At 39.6% G+C, this 22,505-nt stretch overlaps 1 protein-coding gene across 1 annotated transcript; it reads right to left on the minus strand.

Moving 5' to 3' along the window:
- Positions 1-2,514: 2,514 nt before the first annotated feature.
- On the minus strand, positions 2,515-8,220 carry LOC125219100 (receptor-like protein 47). Its single transcript, XM_048120973.1, has 2 exons — positions 7,862-8,220; positions 2,515-2,957 (listed from the first exon to the last, which is right to left on the minus strand). The coding sequence occupies exons 1-2, from the start codon at positions 8,211-8,213 to the stop codon at positions 2,626-2,628; spliced, it is 684 nt and encodes a 227-aa protein (XP_047976930.1). The 5' UTR covers positions 8,214-8,220; the 3' UTR covers positions 2,515-2,625.
- Positions 8,221-22,505: the final 14,285 nt, after the last annotated feature.

The raw sequence follows: 22,505 nt of genomic DNA on the forward strand, positions 1-22,505 counted from the left end.
AACGGTGCCAAAAACTTGATGCACTATTTATTAGCACTAAAAATACCTGCAAGTTTACAGGGTAGATGATAGGCTAGTTTTCGTCACTCGGATTTGATCACTTTTAGCACTTATAAGTTGAATATTTGCATGAGAAGATGCTATTTTGGCAGGGAATTGAGCATATGGTTCGGAGGAATTGTAGAAAGGCATTTGTAGTGGAGTGATGCAAAAAGGAGGCAAAAGTGCAAGAATTTGAAGAAAATCAGAAAAATGGCAAACTGCCCAAGCTGTCAGCTTGGCCAAGCTGGACCCGACGGGAAAACTGCATGGAGCCACTTGAGCACAAATACAAGACTGCTTCCTTGTTGCTACACGTGTCCACATCCGTCCCTAGGGCATGAGAAAGGGGAAATAACTTTTATTTGAAAAATGTAACAAAATATTTAACTATGCTTTTCCCCAAAACCACTTAACACTTTATCACTTTAGCTTTAGTTTAGTTTAGCTATTTCTCTCTCTAGGAAACTTTTCTCTCTTCCTTAAGAAGAGAGATTTCAACTTCAAGGCTGCCAAGATCTTTAATTCACCATGGGTTGAAGTAGTAGTAATTTAGTAGTAGTGTTTGCTTTCTCTAGTTAGCTTGTTCTTAACTTTGTAGTACTTTTGCTCCTTTCTAAATCTTAGTTGTTGTTGTTGTTGGACTTGTTTTAAAGGCTCATTTCAAGTAGTAATTGCTCTTAGTGTTTATGTATTGAATGTGTTTTAAAGTTTAGTTCTTGTTTGATTTCCGGTTTAGCTTGTTGTTTAGTTCTAGTGTTGGTTATGTTCTTGTTTAGTTAAAACCTTTTTCAAGCTTTTAAAATCAGTTTCTCTTCACCATGTTTAAGAGTTCTTGAAGCTTCTTTCTATCATGTTTAAGTGCTTTAATTTTCAGCTTTTCATTTGGTGTTTCCAATGCATGTTTAGGTAGTTTAATTGATGATTTTATGTTTCTCTTGCATTTTTAATTATGTAGCAGCCATCTACTCTCTTTCTTCTCCATATTTTCGTGCCTTATGATGTAGAATTAGGAGAGATATCAGCTTTTAGAAGTTAAGTGAAAGGACCATTAGTTGTAGGCTTTTATCCAATGGTTTTACACCTTGGGTAATAGAAGTTAGGAGACAACAAGTACATGATTCCTTTTCACTTTTGCCAGCTCTTTTAGTTTAGTTAATCCCTGCACTCAACCTCCATTTACATCTTATTTAGTTTAGCTTTTAGGATTAAATTAGTTTAGCCACTTTTAAGTGTCACAATCCTAGTTTTCTAGCTTTCTTTTAGGAGCCAACACTTAGTTTATTTTCCTTAGTCTTTTAACTTAGTTCCTTTTGCTTTCTAATCTTAGGATGCTCATGCAAGTTGCTGCTTTCTTTTCATTTCCGTAATGTTATTATTTTCGCCACTGCTGAGTTGCCCAGTTTACCAACTTGCCCAGTCTGCTTTCCAGTTTAAATGCTTTCTTTTAATTGCATGTTATTTGCATGTTTAGTTCCCAATCTTAGCTTAAGTGTTATTTACATTTCGTAGTTCAGTTCCCACCCCCAATTTAAAGCGTGGCGGCATCGCCAAAACCTTTCTAAGTGTGGAAATGCATAACGGATGCTACCGTTCCTCGTGGGTTCGACACCCTAACTTACCATATACTAATTAATAGTATTTTGGAAAGTGGGAACTTATAAATCTTGTTGAATAGGAAGGGACACGTGCCTACGACACGCGTGCAAAATCCTGACCTTTCAGTAGATCTAGTATAGCTAAAGGTCAGTACCGGGATATCGAACACAGGGAATAAGATTGCAACTGGCTATCATATACTAAGCGTCATATACTATCTAGAGACACGCATTATTTTTGGTTTTAGGTTTTATAAACTAGACATAAATATAAATAAATAAAATAAAATGAAATAATACAAAACAGGCTAAAGAATGTAGAGTTTTAGGATCCAACCACTACGACCTAGTGATGATTAATCTCATAGAACCTTTACCTTTATGTGTCTCCAGGATTATTAGGAAAGTCGCGATTCTAGAATAAGCCCTCTCTCGAGTGCACCTATCCAGTAGATTAGATTCTAACTATCAAAGTCTCCTTCCAATAGATTAGATTCTAACTCCTTAAGTTCCTAAGACTCAAGTCCTCACAAAGGGTCCCCTCTCTCGAGTGCAGATAAACCTATGTGTTGTACTCGTTCCTTTTACCACGTAAAACTAGTTATTTCTCGATTAATCTAGTTAAACGGACATAATTCTAAAGTTGGCCAGACAAAAGAACAATAAAAGCACAAGAACAAGAAAAACAATCACAAGAGCTAGGAAAAAGTTCAATTCAATAAATCAAAATATGTTCATATTAGTCTTCACCAAAAACCATACAAAAGATATTTAACTACTCATAGACAAGTAGTAAAATCAATAAAAGTACTAGACATAAAGAAATTGATAAACCCAAGGTTGAATCTTCAATCTTCAGTCTTCTCTTGCCTGGATCTGCAGAGCTCCGCTCCAATGGAAGATGGATGATTAGGTGTGGAATATGAGATCGATGAATGTGTAGAGGGGGTAAGGATTGGAGGCTCTGAGATGAAGATTAAAATTAGGTTTAGAGGTATTTATAAGCTGGAAAAAGGTTAATTTTCGTGGCCTTCAAGATATGGGAGAGATTTGGCTTCACAATATAATAATTTATTTTCTTCCGTGAATTTCCGCCTAAATTCCCGTCAGCTTTGACTGCACTGCGCAACGTTCGTAGAATAGTCATAACTTTCTCCACAGAACTCCGATTGAGACGTGCGAGATATCCACGCGAAGCTCTTTCGAAGACAAAGAGAATGGTATGAATTAAGCACTGATTGGACTTCAAACTCTCTGGCAGAATGGGCTCGAACAGAGGCTGCTGCACCTTGGTCTTTTTGCACCTTTTTCTATCTTTTTCTATCATTTATCAACAAACACATTAAAAATACCAAATGTATAACATATGCAATTTAAGAACATAATTTGCATGATTGACATTTAAAACAAGTCAAATCTAGCCCTTAAAAACATGCAAAATCCGTGTTTGTCAGATACTCCGATTGGGAGGAGATAGACTTGATAGTCTTCTCATGGATTATTGACAACATGGAGACACATATTATAGCCGATTTCGCACACCACCAAACAGCGAAATCTCTGTGGGATACGCTCGCCGTAACCTTCGCAAGTTCGGCAGATTCGTATCTAATATATGACCTGCGAGAGAAAGCAAGCAGAATCACTCAAGGGAAACAAGTTTGGAGGCCTACTGGAGTAGACTCCATGGAGCATGGATGGACATAGATCGGTGTCCACACAGGACCGTAGATTGCTGTGATAAAGGAGTTTCACAGTATCGGAGCATCAAATCGGAGTTGAGATTATTCAAATTTCTCACCGGATTGAACGAGAGGTACGATTGGGTCAAACGCGAGATCCTCAAGGAGGATCCATATCCCTCAGTCGATGAGGCGTACGGATGGGTGAAACGGGAGGCAGCTCGATTGAAAATCATGTCACCGGCGTCCGAATCACCCACCACCGCCGTCGGAAGCGACTCATCATCGGGAGTAGGGTTCGGCTTTGGAGCCAGAGAATACCGCCAGTCGCAACCTCAACACAGGAGTCAACCGCCGCCGCCGCCGCCGCGCCCCACCACTAACCGCCGGGGAAACACCAAACCGGACAAATCAAAGCTATGGTGTTCCTACTATGGGATGAACAAGCACACAAAGGAAACTTGCTTCCAATTAATTGGATATCCAGACTGGTGGGAGGAGGAGAAGGCGGCGAAGGCCAAGGTAGCCATCGGAACAGAAGGAGGAGGAAAAATTCAGGGAGGAGCAGGGGCAGAAAGGAGCCGTGAAACGGCTCAATTCCAGGAGCGGCGACCGGAAACCAGTGGTCTCCAAACCGGCGGTGGCCAGCGCGGCGACAACGGAGGGGGAAGAACAGCCGAGGCAATGATCGCCTCCCTCAAGCTTGACGGTGCCGAAAGTGGAGGTAAAGGGTTGGGGAGTGAGAACCCTAGCCCTAATACTTTCTCTCTTGCAATTAAGTCCCCAGTTAATAAAAAATGTGAAAGAAGACTCCATTTTAGGAGTATTACAGAATCCGACCCCATTATTTGCAAGAATTCATTTGCACCCTTAGAAAATTTGTCGTATGCTTTTGAGGCCCGGGATAGTGATGAAATTGATGATACGGGGTGGATTTTCGATTGTGGGGCCACAGATACAATGACTTATGATAGAAAAGATTTTGTTAGAATTTTATAAGACCCCTAAGTCACATATACAAACTGCCAATGGAGGAATAACACCAGTTGAGGGGGCAGGGACTATAGAAATATTTCCGAATGTTCAACTTTCGAACTGCCTCTATGTTCCGAATTTATGTCAGAAGTTGATGTCAATTAGTCATGTGGCTAAGGATTTAAATTGTACTCTGCTGATGCAACCAGCATTTTGTTCCCAAACTTTGGTGCGGCGATGCTTGCTCACGGACCAACCACTCAGGAGACTTGGCTCAGGATATCCGAAGAATGGGTCATACCTCTCCGGGTTATCTAAAATCTTTATTTCCCAAACTTTTTGTTCCTAAGAATTTTTCTTGTGAAACTTGTGTTTTGGCCAAGAGCCACCGTAACACCTTTAAACCGAATGATACTCGTGTTAAGACTGTTTTTTCTTTAATACATTCTGATGTGTGGGGCCCTGCGCCTGTTGGTACTAGTCTTGGTTTTAAGTATTTTGTGATATTCGTGGATGATTGCAGTAGAGCCACTTGGGTATATTTTATGAAACAAAAATCAGAAGTTGTTGATAAATTTATTTTGTTCTATAAAATGATCCAAACCCAATTTCAAACATCCATTAAGATCCTACGTTCAGATAACGGGGGGGAATTTGTGAACAAATCTATGACTCAATTTCTTAGGGAAAATGGGTTATTCCACCAAACTTACTGCCCTCACACACCCGAACAAAATGGAGTTGCTGAACGAAAAAACCGAATCATTCTAGAAATGACCCGAGCCCTCCTATTTGACTCAAAAGTTCCACCATATTTTTGGCCAGAAGCCATATCCACCTCCATTTACCTTCTAAATCGACTCCCCACTAAAACATTAAACCAAAAACTCCACTAGACCACTTGACTACCTTGACACAAGTTCCCGCAGCCTTATCTCTTCCACCAAAAATTTTTGGCAGTTCGGTCTATGTACACATTCCAAAACACGAAAGAACCAAGTTTTCACCATGTGCGATTAAGTGTGTATTTGTCGGTTATGGGATCAATCAAAAGGGCTATAGATGTTACGACCCAAAAACCAAACGGGTTATCACTACCATGAACTGCAACTTTCTCGAAACAGAATTCTTTTACCACCTTGGGACTCAGGGGGAGAGTGAGAGACAGGGGGAGACCCAAGAAACCGACTCCCTTCGGTGGTATGTGCCAAGTCACTTCGATATGGGGCCAACAGAGCAAGTTGGCACTGTTCATGAGCCGAACTTATCTACAGAAATGAGTCAAACGACGCTTCCGCCGCGATCCTCTGATCCAACCGTAACGGAATCCGAGGTAATATCTACCCCACATCTTGACAGTTCGGTTATTATTTCTGACCCTCCTAGTACAGAAGAAGAAGAAGATACTAGTATTGATCAAGATACAGGGCAGTATGTGCGTCCCGTTAGGAGTACGAGAGGAATCCCTCCGAAAAGATACTCTCCAGAAAGAATAGGGCGAAAAAGCAGGTACTCAATAGCCAACTTCGCCGAGGCCAACATCTCCAAAATGGCAAAGGCTTTTCAAACCGCACTGTACGAGGAGGAGATACCTCGAACCTTTGAAGAAGCAGTAAAGATCAAACATTGGAGGGATGCAATGCTGGTAGAGATGAAAGCATTAAAGAAGAATGGTACTTGGGAGATTAGCCCATTGCCCGATGGAAAGCATACAGTGGGGTGCCGATGGGTCTTCACAATTAAACGGAGACCAAATGGAAGTATCGAGCGATACAAAGCTCGATTGGTAGCAAAGGGATATACTCAAACCCAAGGGATCGACTACTCTGAGACGTTCTCTCCAGTTGCGAAGATGAACACTGTGAGAGTTCTTCTTTCTATTGCGGCAAATAAGGACTGGCCACTTCATCAGTACGATGTGACCAACGCATTCCTTCATGGAGAATTGAAGGACCCTATATATATGGAGGCTCCACCAGGATTCTCAGAAGAGTTTGAGCAAGGAAAGGTGTGCAAACTGAAGAAGACACTATATGGGCTAAAGCAATCCCCAAGGGCCTGGTTCGGAAGATTTACAGAGGTGATGAAGAAGTATGGGTACCAACAGAGTAACTCCGACCACACCCTCTTCATCAAACGGAGAAAGGAAAAGATCACTTGTCTAATAATCTATGTAGATGATATGATCATTACTGGAGATGATGTCGAAGAGATACAACAACTCAAGGAACATTTAGCCACGGAATTTGAGATGAAGAATCTTGGTGACCTCAAGTATTTCCTCGGGATTGAAGTACTTAGGTCAGGGAAAGGAATCTTCATCAGTCAACGAAAATATGTTCTTGATCTTTTGGCAGAGATAGGGATGTTGGACTGTAAGCCGGTAGATACACCTATTGTTCAGAATCACAGACTTCAACTCATCAAAGGGGCGGTCCCTACTAATCGGGGAAGATACCAGAGGCTAGTTGGGAAACTCATCTATCTATCCCATACTAGACCAGATGTTGCATATGCAGTGGGAGTCTTAAGCCAGTTCATGCATAGTCCGCAGGAAGAACATTGGGAGGCAGCACTTAGAGTTGTTTGCTACTTGAAAGGAAACAGCCGGGCATGGAGTTCTGTTTCGAAAAAACGGACATCTAGATATCCATGGATACACTTATGCTGATTGGGCAGGGAATCTGGTCGCCAGACGTTCCACGGGAGGGTACTTCACCTTTATTGGTGGGAATTTGGTGACTTGGAGAAGCAAGAAACAGAAAGTGGTCGCCCTCTCTAGTGCCGAAGCAGAGTTTCGAGGCATCAGGAGCGGATTAACTGAAATCCTTTGGCTTAGGAGATTGATGAAAGAATTAAGCTTGGAACCGCAGAAAACTTGCAAATTGTTGTGTGATAATAAGGCCGCGATCAGTATCTCAGAAAACCCGGTACAGCATGACAAAACGAAGCATGTCGAAATTGATCGACACTTCATAAAGGAGAACCTTGAGGAGAAGATAGTGGAAATTCTATATGTGAAATCAGAAGATCAACTGGCCGACATCCTGACCAAAGCAGTCTCGGCAAAGTCATTTCAAGAAGTGTTGGGCAAGTTAAGCTTCGGTAATCCCGTCACTTAACTTGAGGGGGAGTGTTGGAAGATCTGGAGTATTCAGCAAGACATCTTCTGGAGTATTCAACAAGACAAATGTTGGAAGATCTGGAGTATTCAGCAAGACATCTTCTGGAGTATTCAACAAGACAAAAGATTGAGGGAAATCTTACCTTGTATAGCATTATTCTAGCTTATATATAATGTACAAATTCATTGTGGATAATATCACAATGAAGTTTCCAAAAGGATTTAGGCAAAGGAGCTTGAAGACTACAAGCAACCAAGCTCAAAGTGGTGAGGTTGGGTAAATGTGATGATATAATATGGCTCCAACTTTCCCTTTCATGGAAGGAAGTCATATTGACACCATCAAGATGGAGCTCTCTAAGCTCGGTTAGATTTTGGAACTTGCCCAACAAAACCAGCATATGAAAAATTCAAATGTATCATACAAGTCAAATCGCCAATACCTTTTGGAATGGCATCATTGAAGTAATTGCAGTCAAGGTTAAACTTCTGCATATTTTTAAATCTGAAGAGACTCGATGAATCCCCAATTCCACCAGAAATGTCCTCACCATCAAGCGGCAAACTAACGACGTAGCCAGAAGCATCACATTCCACACCGGGCCACTTGCAGCACACATCACTTTCATTCCATCGCACAAGTTTTGTTGAAAAATCGGAATTGAAGATCAACTCTTGCTTGAGTTGAAGAAACATGGTTTCCTGATGACGAAGGCATTTGTTATTATAAGAATGGGCAGTGAAATTGAAGGATGAAATTAGGAAACAAATGAACAACAACAAGTTTGAAAGCATTGTGAACGAAGAGATTGATAATTCGTTTTTTCTTTTTTGTTTTGGTTCACAAATGATGATATTAAATAGGAAATTGCATTTACTTGGATATCTTTTTAGGACCACCTCTAGGAAGACTTATAAATGTGGTACATACGTAATAAAGGATTAAAGGCAGTCCATATTTGGCAAATTCCACAAGTACCGGGCCTACATGATTTGGATTTGATGAAAATGAGAGAATAATATGGCATTGCAACTTTGAATAGGTCATACTAAATTAAATTTTTACTATACAAAACAATCTTTCATGATACAAACTTGCCATAAGAATAGTGAGAGATATAGATGGTAATGAGATAAATAATCACATAACGAGTGTTGAGATATACGCTTAAACTTTTGTTAAAATCAATCTCGACGTCAAAATAATCGACAACGTAGTGAAAATGACGGTATTACTATCAAAACTGATTTTAACAACATTTCTATGACGAATATACATAGCAACATCAGATAAATTACTCCCTTGTCCCTGAAAATTTTGTCACCTATTTTTTTTTCGTCCGTCCCTAAAAATTTGTCACCTTTCACCTTTAATATTTTTGGTAGTAGAGCATGCATTCCACTAACTCTTTTACACTCACATTTTATTATAAAACTAATATATAAAAGTAGGGCCCACATGCTACCAACTTTTTCAACTCACTTTCTATTACATTTCTTAAAACCCGTGCCGGGTCAAATGGTGACGAATTATTAGGGACGGAGTGAGTATATAATATCATTCTTCGCAATTATTCTATTAGGTTTGGTATACTGAAAAGCATGTTTCGAGCAAGTTTCGCTCGAATAGAATCTTGCTTGTATACGTGAAACTCTATAATCCACTTTTAACCTCGATTCAGTATTATTCGAGCAATCTCGCACGAATAGAATCACTATTATTATTACATTATGTTTGCTTGTGCATTTATAAGATGTTTTACAAACATTTAAATGCATAAGAAGTAAACAAAGTCTAAGACTTTTGCTTAGTAGACCGGTTGTGGGCGTCGTCCACTTTAAGGTAACACGATCAGATCTATGCAATGCTTTGCAAAAGAAAAAGAAGAATTTCACAACCTAGATAGGCTTAGACTACCTATCGTGAAAGGTTGCAATGTCGGTCCGCATATTTCTAAGCCTTACTGAAATAAGATGACATTGGTGTGGTATAGCACTGAACGGATCTAACAGCAAGACGTGTCTTTATGCTATCTACTGAAAGACTAGGTCTTGATAAAATACTATTTCTTAATCTACATATGTTAGCATTGAGCATACGGTATTGATTATGCAGTACTTTGACTTATCAAATGGTGCGGGTTTTTCGCAACCCAATAATCCCGATATATTGGGTAGTGGTGATTAATATCTAGCGGTACTAGAATTGCTATTATGTTGAAACGTGCGCGGGGTGAGTCTCGTTTGATAATGTCCACAAGAGGAGCTCGAACAAAGTTTTATTATTCGGAAAACTGGTCAGTTGAAGTTTTATTATTCTATGAATAATGAATAAATGTTTCTTGCTAAGTCCACTCTTGGAATTAATAAGATATTAATTAATTAAGTCCATAGCAGACATTAATTAATTAATGGACATTTATATCTTAAGCGCGGGAAATAAATAATAAAAGTGGAAACCCGGATTACTTGTAATTTCGGATTTGGATGGGGAGAGTTCAATATTACTTCTATAGTGGCTGCTCGTAATATTCCAATATAAGCTTGTATTAAATTGTGGGTTCAATTTAATTAGTAAAAAGCTAATTGGGCGAGCCCATATCCAAAACCTTCCATAGATCCCTGTCTGGGGTCCAAAAGGAACTTAATATAAATAGGAGAATAAAGGAGACAGAATGATCACAATTTTTATTCTCAAATTTTTTGAAAATTTCGAACTCTCCAGCTGTGGAGGATTTCGAATTCTACTCCTTTTCCCAAAAGGATTTCTTCTGTCTTCTTTATTCGAATCCTAGTATTTTGATAAGATCAGCCCACCCCGATATCAAGATACAGTTCGGGAACCAGAGAGAAGATCCGTGGTCTAGTATTGAAGATCATCACGTGGAGAAGGCGCGAGCAATCGTCGATTCTTTGGAGAATCAAATCGGTAACCTAAACCGTAGAAATCATGTTTAGGATTTACTTTCTATGAGCATGAATTATTTGCGTTCTAGCATGCAATTATCTGTTTAACATGTGAATTGATTAATCGCATAATCGGTCAAATAGATCCGTATCTGATTTATTTATTTTGTACAAGTCTTCCGCTGTGCAAGGGGCACCAAAACCCCAGCATATTCATCACTCTAAATCTTACAATACCCTTTTGGTAAAGCTCTCTATATTTTTTTCGATCGATTTTGTATATATATAAGTTTAAAATAATCAAATATTTGTTATTGAAAGTAATTAGATGTAAAAATAGACTGGCTATATATTTTATATTTTAAAATAAGCAAATATTTGTCATTCAAAATAAATTAGAATAATAACTAATACGATAGTTAAATTATTAAAAAAAAATTGACTAGCTAGTATAACGAATAGTATTATAAATAAAGGACTAATATTAGATTAGTGGTTAATGAGACAACGATATTTCAGTATTATAATTTTCCACAAACTTTACTAATTTAATTCTAATAACGTAGAACGGTGTCATTTTATTGATATAATATAGTAGAATGTTGGGAGTAATGTTATTTAGCAAATATCGTGAACTATTTGTAAATTTAGTACACTCTGCTTTATAGAATTGGAAGACTTATCTATTGACTTGAGGTCTTCCACTATTTTATGCACTAGTGACTTATGGTAGTACTTCATATACTGTAATTACATATTTGTAGCATCATTTTCCATATAGATGAATTGTTTAAGATCCAAATCATTTAAGATATGTTTTTCCCTTCAATACAATACATACATAAATAAGGACAACTCATAGTTTGTAAATTCCACAGTAGGGCCTATATGATTTGGATTTGAATAAAAGGATAAAAAGGATAAGACCACCACTTGAATAAATAAAGACATCCACAAACTTGATCACAACTTTTAATTGGCCATAAAAGAGTAGTTGTGGATGAGACAACGAAATTACATACTACATATTTCCACAATAACGGTTATTTGCATGAATACAAAAAATTCTACATATTATTGTTAGGCAAAAGTTTATAGAAATTTGTAATTTTTATGAATATGAAATATTTTATATTATCATTAGAACTGAGAAATTGACTTGAGAGGTATTTTTGGTAAGTTGTCGATGAAGACTATATGAATAGAATATCATTCTCTTTGTTGAAAATTTGTTGTTGTGGAAAGACACTTTTTGCTTTTTCCACATAGTTGATTTGTGAAATTAGAACACTACGTTTGATGGCGTGGAAGAGCCTAGAAAATGACACAATTAAAATGTCTGTAACTAAGATCAAGTTCCAATAATGATGGGAGAGAAAAAAGAGAGCGGGGAATATTGCCAGAGAAGTTATCGATAATTCTTTTCTTTTTCTTTTTGTGAACAAATGATGATAGTAGGTGAAAGTGGGTTTAAATAATTTACTTGGATATCTTTTTAAGACCATCAATTAAATAAATAAAGTCACCCAGCCATTTGTAAGTTCCACAAGTATAGAAGTAACGAGATTAGTTGTTAATGAGACAACGATATTTCAATATTATACTAGTAATATCCACAAACACGATTATGTGCATTAAAACCAAATTTTGAATATATTATTACCTTTATAGTACTCTTTGCTCATAAAAATAGCATATCTTGAAAAGACATATGTTTTAATATACTATTATAAAATAAGAGAGAGAAAAAAAATTAATAATTGGAGAATTTATTGTGAAAAATGAACTCCACCTTATTAGAAAAAATATTTTATCAAAAATAGAAATTTCTATTTTTATGGAAAGGTTAAAAACTTCAAAAATAGTCTACTTTTTCGGGGCGCCGCTGTTGGCCTATATATTTATAAAAAAAGTTATATTTTTATTAATAGGGAGTGAATTAAATAAAGCTAAGAATTGTTATATTACCTCTATCCCAAATTATTTGAACCATAGTATGAAGTTGTTTTATTCAAATAACGTAGTAGAACGGAAGGAGTACATGTTATTTAGAAAATATCATGAAAATTTAGTTCACTCGCTTTATAGAATTGGAAAAACTTAGCAATTGACTAGAGGTCTTCCAGTATTTTATTCACTCATTGTGGTGGTGACTTAAGGCATTTCATAACTTTAATTACATTTTGTAGCATCATTTTCTAAATACTTGAGGTCTTCCACCATTTCATTTAGTTTATTTGCATTTTTAGGTTCGCCTAAATTGAGGACAAATGAATAGGCCTGAATTCCACTATTTGGGCTGTTGGCGCAGCCCGATTCCTCCTAAGTTGATAATCATATCTTGTACTCCCCCGTCCCATTTTAGGAGTCCCGGTCACTTTAGCATATACGTTTTGTAAAAATCATAATAAATAGTTAAAGTGGGGAAATAGTAAAGTAAAAGAGAGAATAATGTTGAGAAAAGTCTTTTCAACATTATTCTATCTTATTTTATCATTTCTCCACTTTAACTATTTATTATGATATTTACAAAATGGGTGTGCAATATATATTGTTGCTTGATTAGTAGGCTTGATTTTGGGCCGAGCCATAAATTTAAGTTCGACAAGATTTAGACAAGTGGATTCACCCGAATTTCCCATTTTGGCCCATGAACCTGACCCGATCCCTCCAAACTTGATAGATTATGTGGTCGTCTAATGGGCTGGGTATGCCTTATTTTGGATTGGGCTGGATTATGCTTTTGTTGGGCCTGGACCCACAATTGTCAAAGGATTAATAATAATGCCTTATTTATCTTCTTGCCAAATACAAGTCATTCTTCCCCGACTCAGAAAATGGCAAAAAAAATATATAAACCATCATTTGATAATCATAATTGTTAGTGCCAACTCATTATGGAGGATACCAATGATCAGTACATACCAAAATTCATTACATTGAACAACCCACAAACTTTAAGAAAACACATGCACATAATTAAACGCATAGGGAACCACATAAGCGATGCTATACCCCCTGTTTATTTCAATCTCCTTCTTCTCTTCCCCATTTTCATCATATATCCCGGTGGTGGTACGTTAGTATAACCACAACTAATGTTGAGTGGAAAACCTTTTGACGACCTTTTGGGATCGTTCCAACAAACATATTGTAGGAGAGATTCAAGTGTGCAAGGAATGTGAGCCCTCCGAGCTCCAGTGGGATTGGCCCAACGAGTTGGTTTACAGAGAGGTCGAGTGATTCAAGATTACCAACCTACCAAATGATTTTGGTATGCTTCCATTGAGGGCATTGTGGGATAATTAAGTTGAGATGATAAAGTGTGATAAGCTCGCCAATTGCATTTGGTATATTTCCATAGAAACTATTGGAAGACAAGTCAATGGCACTAAAATCTGGCCAAATCACATGAAGCTCCATCAATTGCCTTTTCATTATCAGTGTCATCCCAGAGCTTTGCGCGTAATAATTCAAGTTGTGTCTCAAATTTTCATGACTCGGTAGCACCATAGCCATCCAGCTAGAGAAGTTGACTGATTCCAGGTAGGAAAGAAGCGGGTATGCTGCCACTTAATTTATTTCCAGACAAGTCAAGAGACCCGAGAAGTGTGGCATTGCCGAGGAAGGTTGGAGTTGTTCCACTTAAACTGCTATTGGCAAGAGACAAGGACCAAAGCTGAGATTCAAATGGAATGAGCAACTGCAACTCTTCCCTAAGATGGTTGGAGTTCAAGTGAAGGAGCCAAAGTGAACCAGGTATATGGTAAGGCTTTTGCAGATTCGTCAGAAGATTGAACGACAAGTCCAAATACCAAAGTCATTCTCCCCAAACCTGACTAGGCATTTCCCCTACAATACTATTGTTTGAGAGATCCAATTTTTCAAGATCCAAATGTTTGATGAAATTGGGAAAATGGGACAGGTTACATGAAGCTAGGCCTAATCCTTTCAATTTGAGACTCGAATTGACGTTGCCAACATCTACTGACAAGCTATTGCCGGATAGATCAAGCAACGTCAGATTGGGAAGGTTCTGAAAGTTGCTGAGTTGAAAAGTGCCATTAAATTGGTTGTATGTAAGATCAAGTTCCAACAATGAAGGGAGAGCAAAGAGAGAGCGGGGAATGCTACCAAAGAATGAATTGAACCCCAAACTTAGATGAATGAGATTGGAAAAACCTTCAAACAATGTAGAAGGAAGTGAGCCTGTCAATAAGTTATATGCCAAACTGCACTCACTAAGAGTCAAGGTGGTCAGACTTGGAAAATTGGTGAACAAGTCTTGAAGTGCAACCGCTAAAAGGTTGTTATGATGTAGTCGAAGAAAAGAAAGGGAATGAAGTTGCGTAAACGACTTCACCAAAGGGCCAAGTAGATTACAATCAACCATGCTCAAAGAGTTGAGGTTGGGTAAATATGATGATACAATGTGGCTCCAATTTTTCCTTTCAGAAGAGGAAGTGATACTAGATTTCGGACAAGCATCTCCAAATTTGGAAGCTCAAGACTAAGAGTATGGCCAAACTTGTTGGAGATATCGAGACTAGCCAATCTTGTCAATGACAAAACATCAGAAGGAACCTGCCCAACAAAACCGGCATTTGACAAATTCAAGTTTGTTAGATAAGTCAGATTGCCAATACCTTTTGGATTGCAATCAATGTAGTTGAAGTCATTGTTGGCGAGATTAAGCTTCTGCAGATATTATCTGAAGAGACTCGACGAATCCCCAATTCATAGTAAATGCCCTCACCATCAAGCTACAAACTAACGACGTAGCCTGAAGCATCACATTCCACACCGTGCCACTTGCAGCACTCGCCACTTTCATTCCATCGCGCCAGTTTTGTTGTGACAGAAAGTTAGGTTGAAGGCCTTCAAAGCCATAGCTAGAAAATGAACAAGGCTACTGTATTGCATAAGGATGATTGTATTGGATGATCAATTTGAAGATCAGTACGTCCCATTATATAGGGAGAATTTCTACATGTCAAAGGTATACTTTGATTTGATTGAATTCTATGGAATGGATCACTAATTTCTTGCTTGTTATCTTCCATAATTTCTGTCAAAGATCCCTGACTTCTTGCTTGTTATCTTCCATGATTTCTGTCAAGGATTTCATTGCAGTGCCAGCTCTATCCAACTCATCATTCATCTTCAACTCTCTGATTCCATCGTTGAAGATGGCAAGGTTTACACTTCCCCTCAATTCGATGGAGGAACGAGAGTAAACTCCGAGTTTATTCCGCAGACGAGAGAAGAATTGGTGGCTCAAGGGCTTTGTGAATATATCTGCTATTTGATCTGTGGTCGGGACATGGCGAAGGTCTATCATTTTTGCTGCTACCTTGTCTCTTACAAAATGAATGTCCAGTTCGATGTGTTTCGAACGAGCATGGAGGAAAGGATTTGAAGCAAGGGCGATAGTGCTCATGTTATCAATCCAGATTATCGGACAATGAGGAAGTTTTATGCCCAATTCAGTGAGAAGCGAGGTGAGCCAAGTTATTTCAGAAACGAGGAGTGCAAGGCTGCGGTATTCTGACTCAGTGCTGGAACGAGATACAACCTTTTGCTTCTGTGAGCACCATGAAACCAAATTACCCCCAAAATAAGTGCAGTAGCCAGAGACCGATTTCCTATCATCGGGATCCGAAGCCCAATCAGAATCACAAAAGCCAGTGAGATTAAAATTAGAGGCACGAATGTGGATGCCATGATTAACTGAGCCAGCAAGGTAACGGAGAATTCGCTTTACAGCTTTCCAGTGTTGATCAAGAGGGCACGCCATAAATTGACTGACCTTGTTAACAGAGAAGCTGATTTCCGGCCTTGTGATTGTTGCATACTGTAATGCACCAACCACGCTTCTGTAAAGCTTACCTTCGACAAAAGGATCACCATCATGCTTGCTAAGTTTCGAATCAGAAATCATAGGAGTGGGGGAAGCTTTGGCACTGTCCATCTTGACCTTGAGCAATAATTCCTTGATATATGCTGCTTGACATAGGTGAATTCCTTGAGAGGTTTTTGAAATCTCCACACCGAGAAAATGGGATACCTCTCCAAGATCCTTCAGTGAGAACTTACTGTTAAGCTGCTTAATCACAAGTTGTATGGCCGACGGAGAAGAGCCGGTGATGAGCATGTCATCAACGTAGAGCAGGAGATAGATCACTTCAGAGCCAATCTTGCGAAAGAAAAGTGAAGTATCGGCCTTAGAATGAATGAATCCAAGACCCATAAGCACTGATTGAATGGTTAGAAACCAAGCACGAGAAGCTTGTTTCAAACCATACAACGCCTTATTGAGCTTGCAAACCACATTAGGACCACCCTGTTCAAAACCGGGAGGTTGACGCATGTATATTTCTTCTTCCAAGGAGCCATTTAGGAAAGCATTGTTTACATCGAGATGAGTTATCGACCAGCCAGATGAGACTGCTATACTTAGGATGAGACGGATGGTATTTGGCTTTACAACGGGACTGAAGGTATCAGTGAAATCGAAGCCTGCTTCTTGTGAAAAACCTTGGGCCACGAGGCGAGCTTTATGGCGAGCAATTGAGCCAGACACATGCTTCTTAATTCGAAAGATCCATGTGCAACCGATCAGATTTTTGCCCGGGGGCAAAAGAGTGAGGATCCAAGTCTTGTTGCGGAGAAGGGCAAGAAACTCGGCTGTCATAGCTGCTTTCCAGATTGGAATAGATAGAGCTAGGCGGATGGAACGAGGCACAGTGGACGAAGGATCAATTACACTGATGTGAAATACCTTTGGCTTGAAAATGCCTACGCTAGATCTTGTCACCATGTGATGAGTGCTAGATGGCTGAGTTATTGGGGAAGGCGAGGAGGATGAATCTATGGATGGTGGATCTTTATTAGGTGGTGGTTGAAAGGAGGCAGCAGGTGGAGAATCTTGATTAAGTGGTAGTTGAGAGGTGGGTGGTGGGGATCCATGTACATGATCAGGAGAATCATGATCTGAGATGTCCATATGTGAGTCAGGAGGGGAGCTGAGAGGTATAGGAGAGTTTGGAGGTATAGTAGATGGTGAGACGGATGTGATTGGAGAATCTGGAGTGAGCACAGGTGCAGGTGGTAATGAGGGAAAAGAGAGAGGCAGTGAGGGAGGTATAAGAGGTGACGGTGGGATTTGTGATGGGACGAAAGAGAGTGGTTTTTTATGAGGAAATGTGTATTCATCAAACAAGATGTCCCGTGTGATGACAACTTTGCCACAAGGAAGTAAAGCCTTATAACCCTTATGAGAAGAGCTGTACCCAATAAAGATTGCAGCATCAGATCGAAACTCGAGCTTGTGATGATTGGTAGGGCGAAGATGTGGATAGCAGAGGCAACCAAAGGTTTTTAGCAGTGTATAGTCTGGCTTTTTGTGATAAAGTTTTTCATATGGGGACATATTGTTGAGAGTGGGCGATGGGAGCCGATTGATGATATATACGGCTGTGGTGAAAGCATCATCCCAAAAAGATGTGGATAGCCCTGATTGAGCTAGAAGTGCCAACCCCATCTCAGTGATATGTCGGTGTTTCCGCTCAGCCATCCCGTTTTGTTGGGGAGTATATGGGCAGGAAACTCGATGTACAATCCCTCGAGATTGAAGGAGGGATGAAAGGCCCCTGTATTTACCACCCCAGTCAGATTGGAGAGCCTTGATTCTTGTATCAAATTGATTTTCAGACAACACCATAAAGTGTTTGAACACATCAACAAGCTCAGATTTGGACTTGAGTAGATAGAGCCATGTATAACGACTGAATTGATCGATGAAGTTCACATGATATTTGTAATCATTTCTAGAACTCAAGGGGGCAGGACCCCAAACATCACTATGTACCATTTGGAGGGGGGCAGTGTAAAGAGAAGAAGAAACGGAATATGGCAGACGGTGACTTTTAGCAACACAGCAAGGATGACATAATAAACTTGATTTCATAGATGAGAAGGGGATATTACAACTATGCAAAGTCTTTTCAACAATATTGAAAGCACAATGGCCAAGCCTTTTGTGCCAAAGATCTATGCTAGATGTAGTAGATTTAGGGAAAGCAGTAGAGTGTCCTAATGAAGAAGTATAGGCGACTGGAACACATTTCTTCAACTGTGATGTAGGAGTGGATGATAAAGTAGCAGCAGGCTTGTGGAGATCAAACTTGTAAAGGCCATTCTCAAGGGAGCCCTTGAGCAAAATTGATTTGGTGACCTGGTCCTTCACGAAACAACAAGAGGAATGGAATTCAAAAAACACATTATTATCTCGAGCAAAGTGGGAGACACTCAGAAGGTTCTTGGTGACTTTAGGGACAAGGAGAAGATTTTTTAGCAAAAGAGTTCTTGATGAAGAAGGAGATGATTTAGCAATAAACTGACCTATGTGAGAAATGGGACCCCGTGACCATCCCCAAGGTGAAGATTATTACCTCCATTGTATTCAGAAGAGGTGGTCAGATTGTTGAAATCATTTGTTACATGATTGGTGGCACCAGAGTCGGGATACCAGGAGGACATGTTGTCGCCACTGAAATTAGTTTGAGAGTAGTGACTGGGGCTTCCCCTTGTCTGCACCAAGTTTTTTTCCTTTCTTGGAGGAGGAGCTTGAGATAGGTGAGCAGTAGGTTGAGATCCATCCACATTGATGGAGAGGCTTTTGGTGGATTCGAGCCTGGATTCAAAACTCAAGAGAAGTCCTGTAACTTCTTGAACAGACCAGGTTTCACCTTTGGATGTTATCGTCACCATCACAGGATTGTATTCAGCTCCGAGGCCACTCAAGATGTGAAGAATTTGATCCATCTCCATGATTCGACATCCCGCTGATCCAAGCATATCACATATGCTCTTGATTTTGTTGAGGTATTCCATCATTGTGAGGGAATCCTTTCTTAAGGTTTGTAGTTGGAGTTTGTAGTGCATAATTTTTGCTTTCGACTGGCTGGCGAAATTCGTTTCAAGAGCCGACCAGATCTCCCTACTCGTGGTCAAACCCACCACGATCACCATTGCACTTTCATCAAGAGAAGATTGCAGCCATGCCGCTAGGCGCTGATCCTGCTGGTGCCACACAAGAAAGCTCGGATTTGGCGACATAGTTGACGATTCTGTTGTGACCACCATTTTTGGCGGAATAATTTGCTCTCCCATGAGTTACGGTTCGAGTCCGTATCCTCTAACAGTGGCTAAGACTTGTTGACGCCAGATCAAATAATTGCTATCGGATAATTTTGTGGATATCGGGTGACTTTGCGGAAGCATTGGAATGGTGGGGATGTTATTTACTGAAGTTTGTTGTGTTGGGCTAGAGCTGTCACTTTCAGCCATATTTCAAGGTAGAAGAGATTAAGGTGAAGGAAGGGGTCAAAGCCTAGGTACGAAACCTAGGCTCTGATACCATGACAGAAAGTTAGGTTGAAGGCCTTCAAAGCCATAGCTAGAAAATGAACAAGGCTACTATATTGCATAAGGATGATTGTATTGGATGATCAATTTGAAGATCAGTACGTCCCATTATATAGGGAGAATTTCTACATGTCAAAGGTATACATTGATTTGATTGAATTCTATCTATGGAATGGATCACTAATTTCTTGCTTGTTATCTTCCATAATTTCTGTCAAAGATCCCTGACTTCTTGCTTGTTATCTTCCATGATTTCTGTCAAGGATTTCATTGCAGTGCCAGCTCTATCCAACTCATCATTCATCTTCAACTCTCTGATTCCATCGTTGAAGATGGCAAGGTTTACATGTTGAACGCGATAAATAGAAGATCAACTCATCCTTTAGTTGGAGCAACAAGATTTCCTGGTGATGAAGACATTTGTTATTATGCATGAAAATGATTTTTTCATATTTTTCCATTTCTATGTGCATGAAAATGATTTTTTCTACATATTATCACCACTATACTACTCCCCCCGTCGCTTAAATTTTGTCATATTTTTTCATTTCTATCAGTACCACAAATTTTGTTACATTTCACTTTTTACCATGTTTGGTAGTGGACCTCATATTCCACTAACTTAATTCAACTCACATTTTATTATAAAACTAATATATAAAAGTAGGACTCACTCTCCACTAACTTTTTCTACTCAATTTGCATCATTTCTTAAATCTCATGCCCGATCAAAGTGGGACAAAATTTAAGGTACAGAGGGAGTATATTGCTAGCCAAAGGTTTATAGAATTTTTATGAATATGGAGTTGTGAATTAATTGTAAATTCAGTGCAGTTGCTTTATAAAGTTGGAAAGACTTGGAAATAGACTTGAGGTTTTTGTGGTCGGTCTACGGAAATATGATAGGAATGTCATTTTCTTACTTGAAAACATTATTGTCGTAGAAAAACTATGCAATGCCTTGTGGCGTGTCATAATAAAAGTTTCCTTGTGCTTTTCCACGAAAAACAATAGAAAGTTAGGTGACACTAATATGTGTCGATGAACAAAATTTTTACAAATTTTTTGAAAATTATTAATTATATATTTGCATATTTTTTCATGTGGGATGTGTTGGAAGAAGATCACGAAATATCTCGCCATATCCGGAGGAAGATACACGAGATAATACTATACCAATCATAGAAGATTTGATTATGTAATTAATGGTAATTAGGTTTTCCTTGTATAGTTTCTACTAAGCCTATATAATAGTGCCTAATGTACAAAGTCATATATCAATGAATAAGAATTCCCCTTTACCGATCCTAATTACTTCTTAACATGGCGTCAGAGCAGGAAGTTTTTCGGCTCAGAAAATTTTCATCATAGCCAGAGCATACCAATCTCGACCTTTCTAGCCTGAATCAAACCAGAAATATCCAACCCTATAACAACAGAAACATGTCAGACACAGAAGATGTCAATAACGATCCAGAACAACAACCGGGGAAACTGAAAAACAACAAGAATGTCACTGTGACATTCAAGCTTAATGGGAAGAACTACCCATTATGGTCTAGGCTTATGAAAGTCACGATCGGAGGCCGAGGTGCCTATTCACATATCAAAAACGAACCGCCAGAACCCGGGAGCAGGGGTTATGACGATTGGGAAGAAGACGATTTGGTGGTGTTTTCGTGGATCGTCGATAACATCGAGAATGAGATTATCGCCGACTTCGCCCACCATCTGACATCGAAGGCACTATGGGATAGCCTTGTTGTGACATTCGAGAACAAGGCGGACAAGTATCTCATCTACGACCTGGAAGAGAAAGCAATTACCATTAGACAAGGGGATATGGACTTAGAGACGTATTACCGAAGAATCAATGGTTTGTGGATTAACATCGATCAATGTCAAAAACAGCCTATTACTTGCTGCGATAAAGGAGTCAGCCAATACAGAACACATTCCAACAAGAAGAGGCTGATCAAGTTTCTGACCGGCCTGAATCGGGAGTATGACTCAATCAAACGGGAGATCTTCAAAGAAGATCCCTACCCATCAGTTGAATCGCCTTACGGATGGGTGAAGACGGAGGCGGCTCGACGTAATATCATGCCACCGGCATCGCCTTCTCCCACCGAAGTCGTCGGCAGTTACGCCGGAGATACATCATCTGGGGAAATTGGGAGCGGGTTTGCTACCCTGAGTCAACGCCCATCAAATCGGAGTGGACCGCCGCGCTCCGCCGCTACCGGCCGACCGGGAAACCGGCCAGATAAGTCAGGTCTTTGGTGCACCCACTGCCAGAAGCCGAAGCACACGTATGAGACGTGCTTTAAACGATTGGGGTACCCAGAATGGTGGGAGGAGAGGCAGAGGACGAGAACCACCCAGCCTCAAGCAAAAATGGCGGTTGGCGTCACCGAGGAGGGACAGCCGCGAAATCAGAACGGGAATCAAGGGGGAACGACCGGCCATGGGTCGGCGGTGAATTTGGAAGCTTCAACCGGCGGCGGCAACATCCGGGGAAGCGGCAATTACGCCGAGAGAGAGGAGGCGGTGCCGTCGAGAGGTATCGGGTTTGGTTTTAAACCAAACCCTAAGAATTTCTTTAAATCACACTTTTCTCCCCTAAACTATGTTAAATTATAAAAACGACCCCATCCTTTTAAGTTTAAACCCCCAGACTGCCTGAATTTGCAAATTGACCCCATACAAGATAAGAAATCAGATATTGACCCCAATATATGTGAATTTGTG

Source organism: Salvia hispanica, chromosome 1, assembly GCF_023119035.1.
Source record: "Salvia hispanica cultivar TCC Black 2014 chromosome 1, UniMelb_Shisp_WGS_1.0, whole genome shotgun sequence".
Classification (NCBI taxonomy): domain Eukaryota; kingdom Viridiplantae; phylum Streptophyta; class Magnoliopsida; order Lamiales; family Lamiaceae; genus Salvia; species Salvia hispanica.

Coding starts and splice junctions, on each gene's coding strand:
- LOC125219100 (XM_048120973.1), bottom strand. CDS start 8,213: ATGCTTTCAAACTTGTTGTTGTTCATTTGTTTCCTAATTTCATCCTTC. Junction 2,958..7,861: donor CAATGATGCCATTCCAAAAG/GTATTGGCGATT, acceptor GATAAATGATAG/AAAAAGATAGAAAAAGGTGC.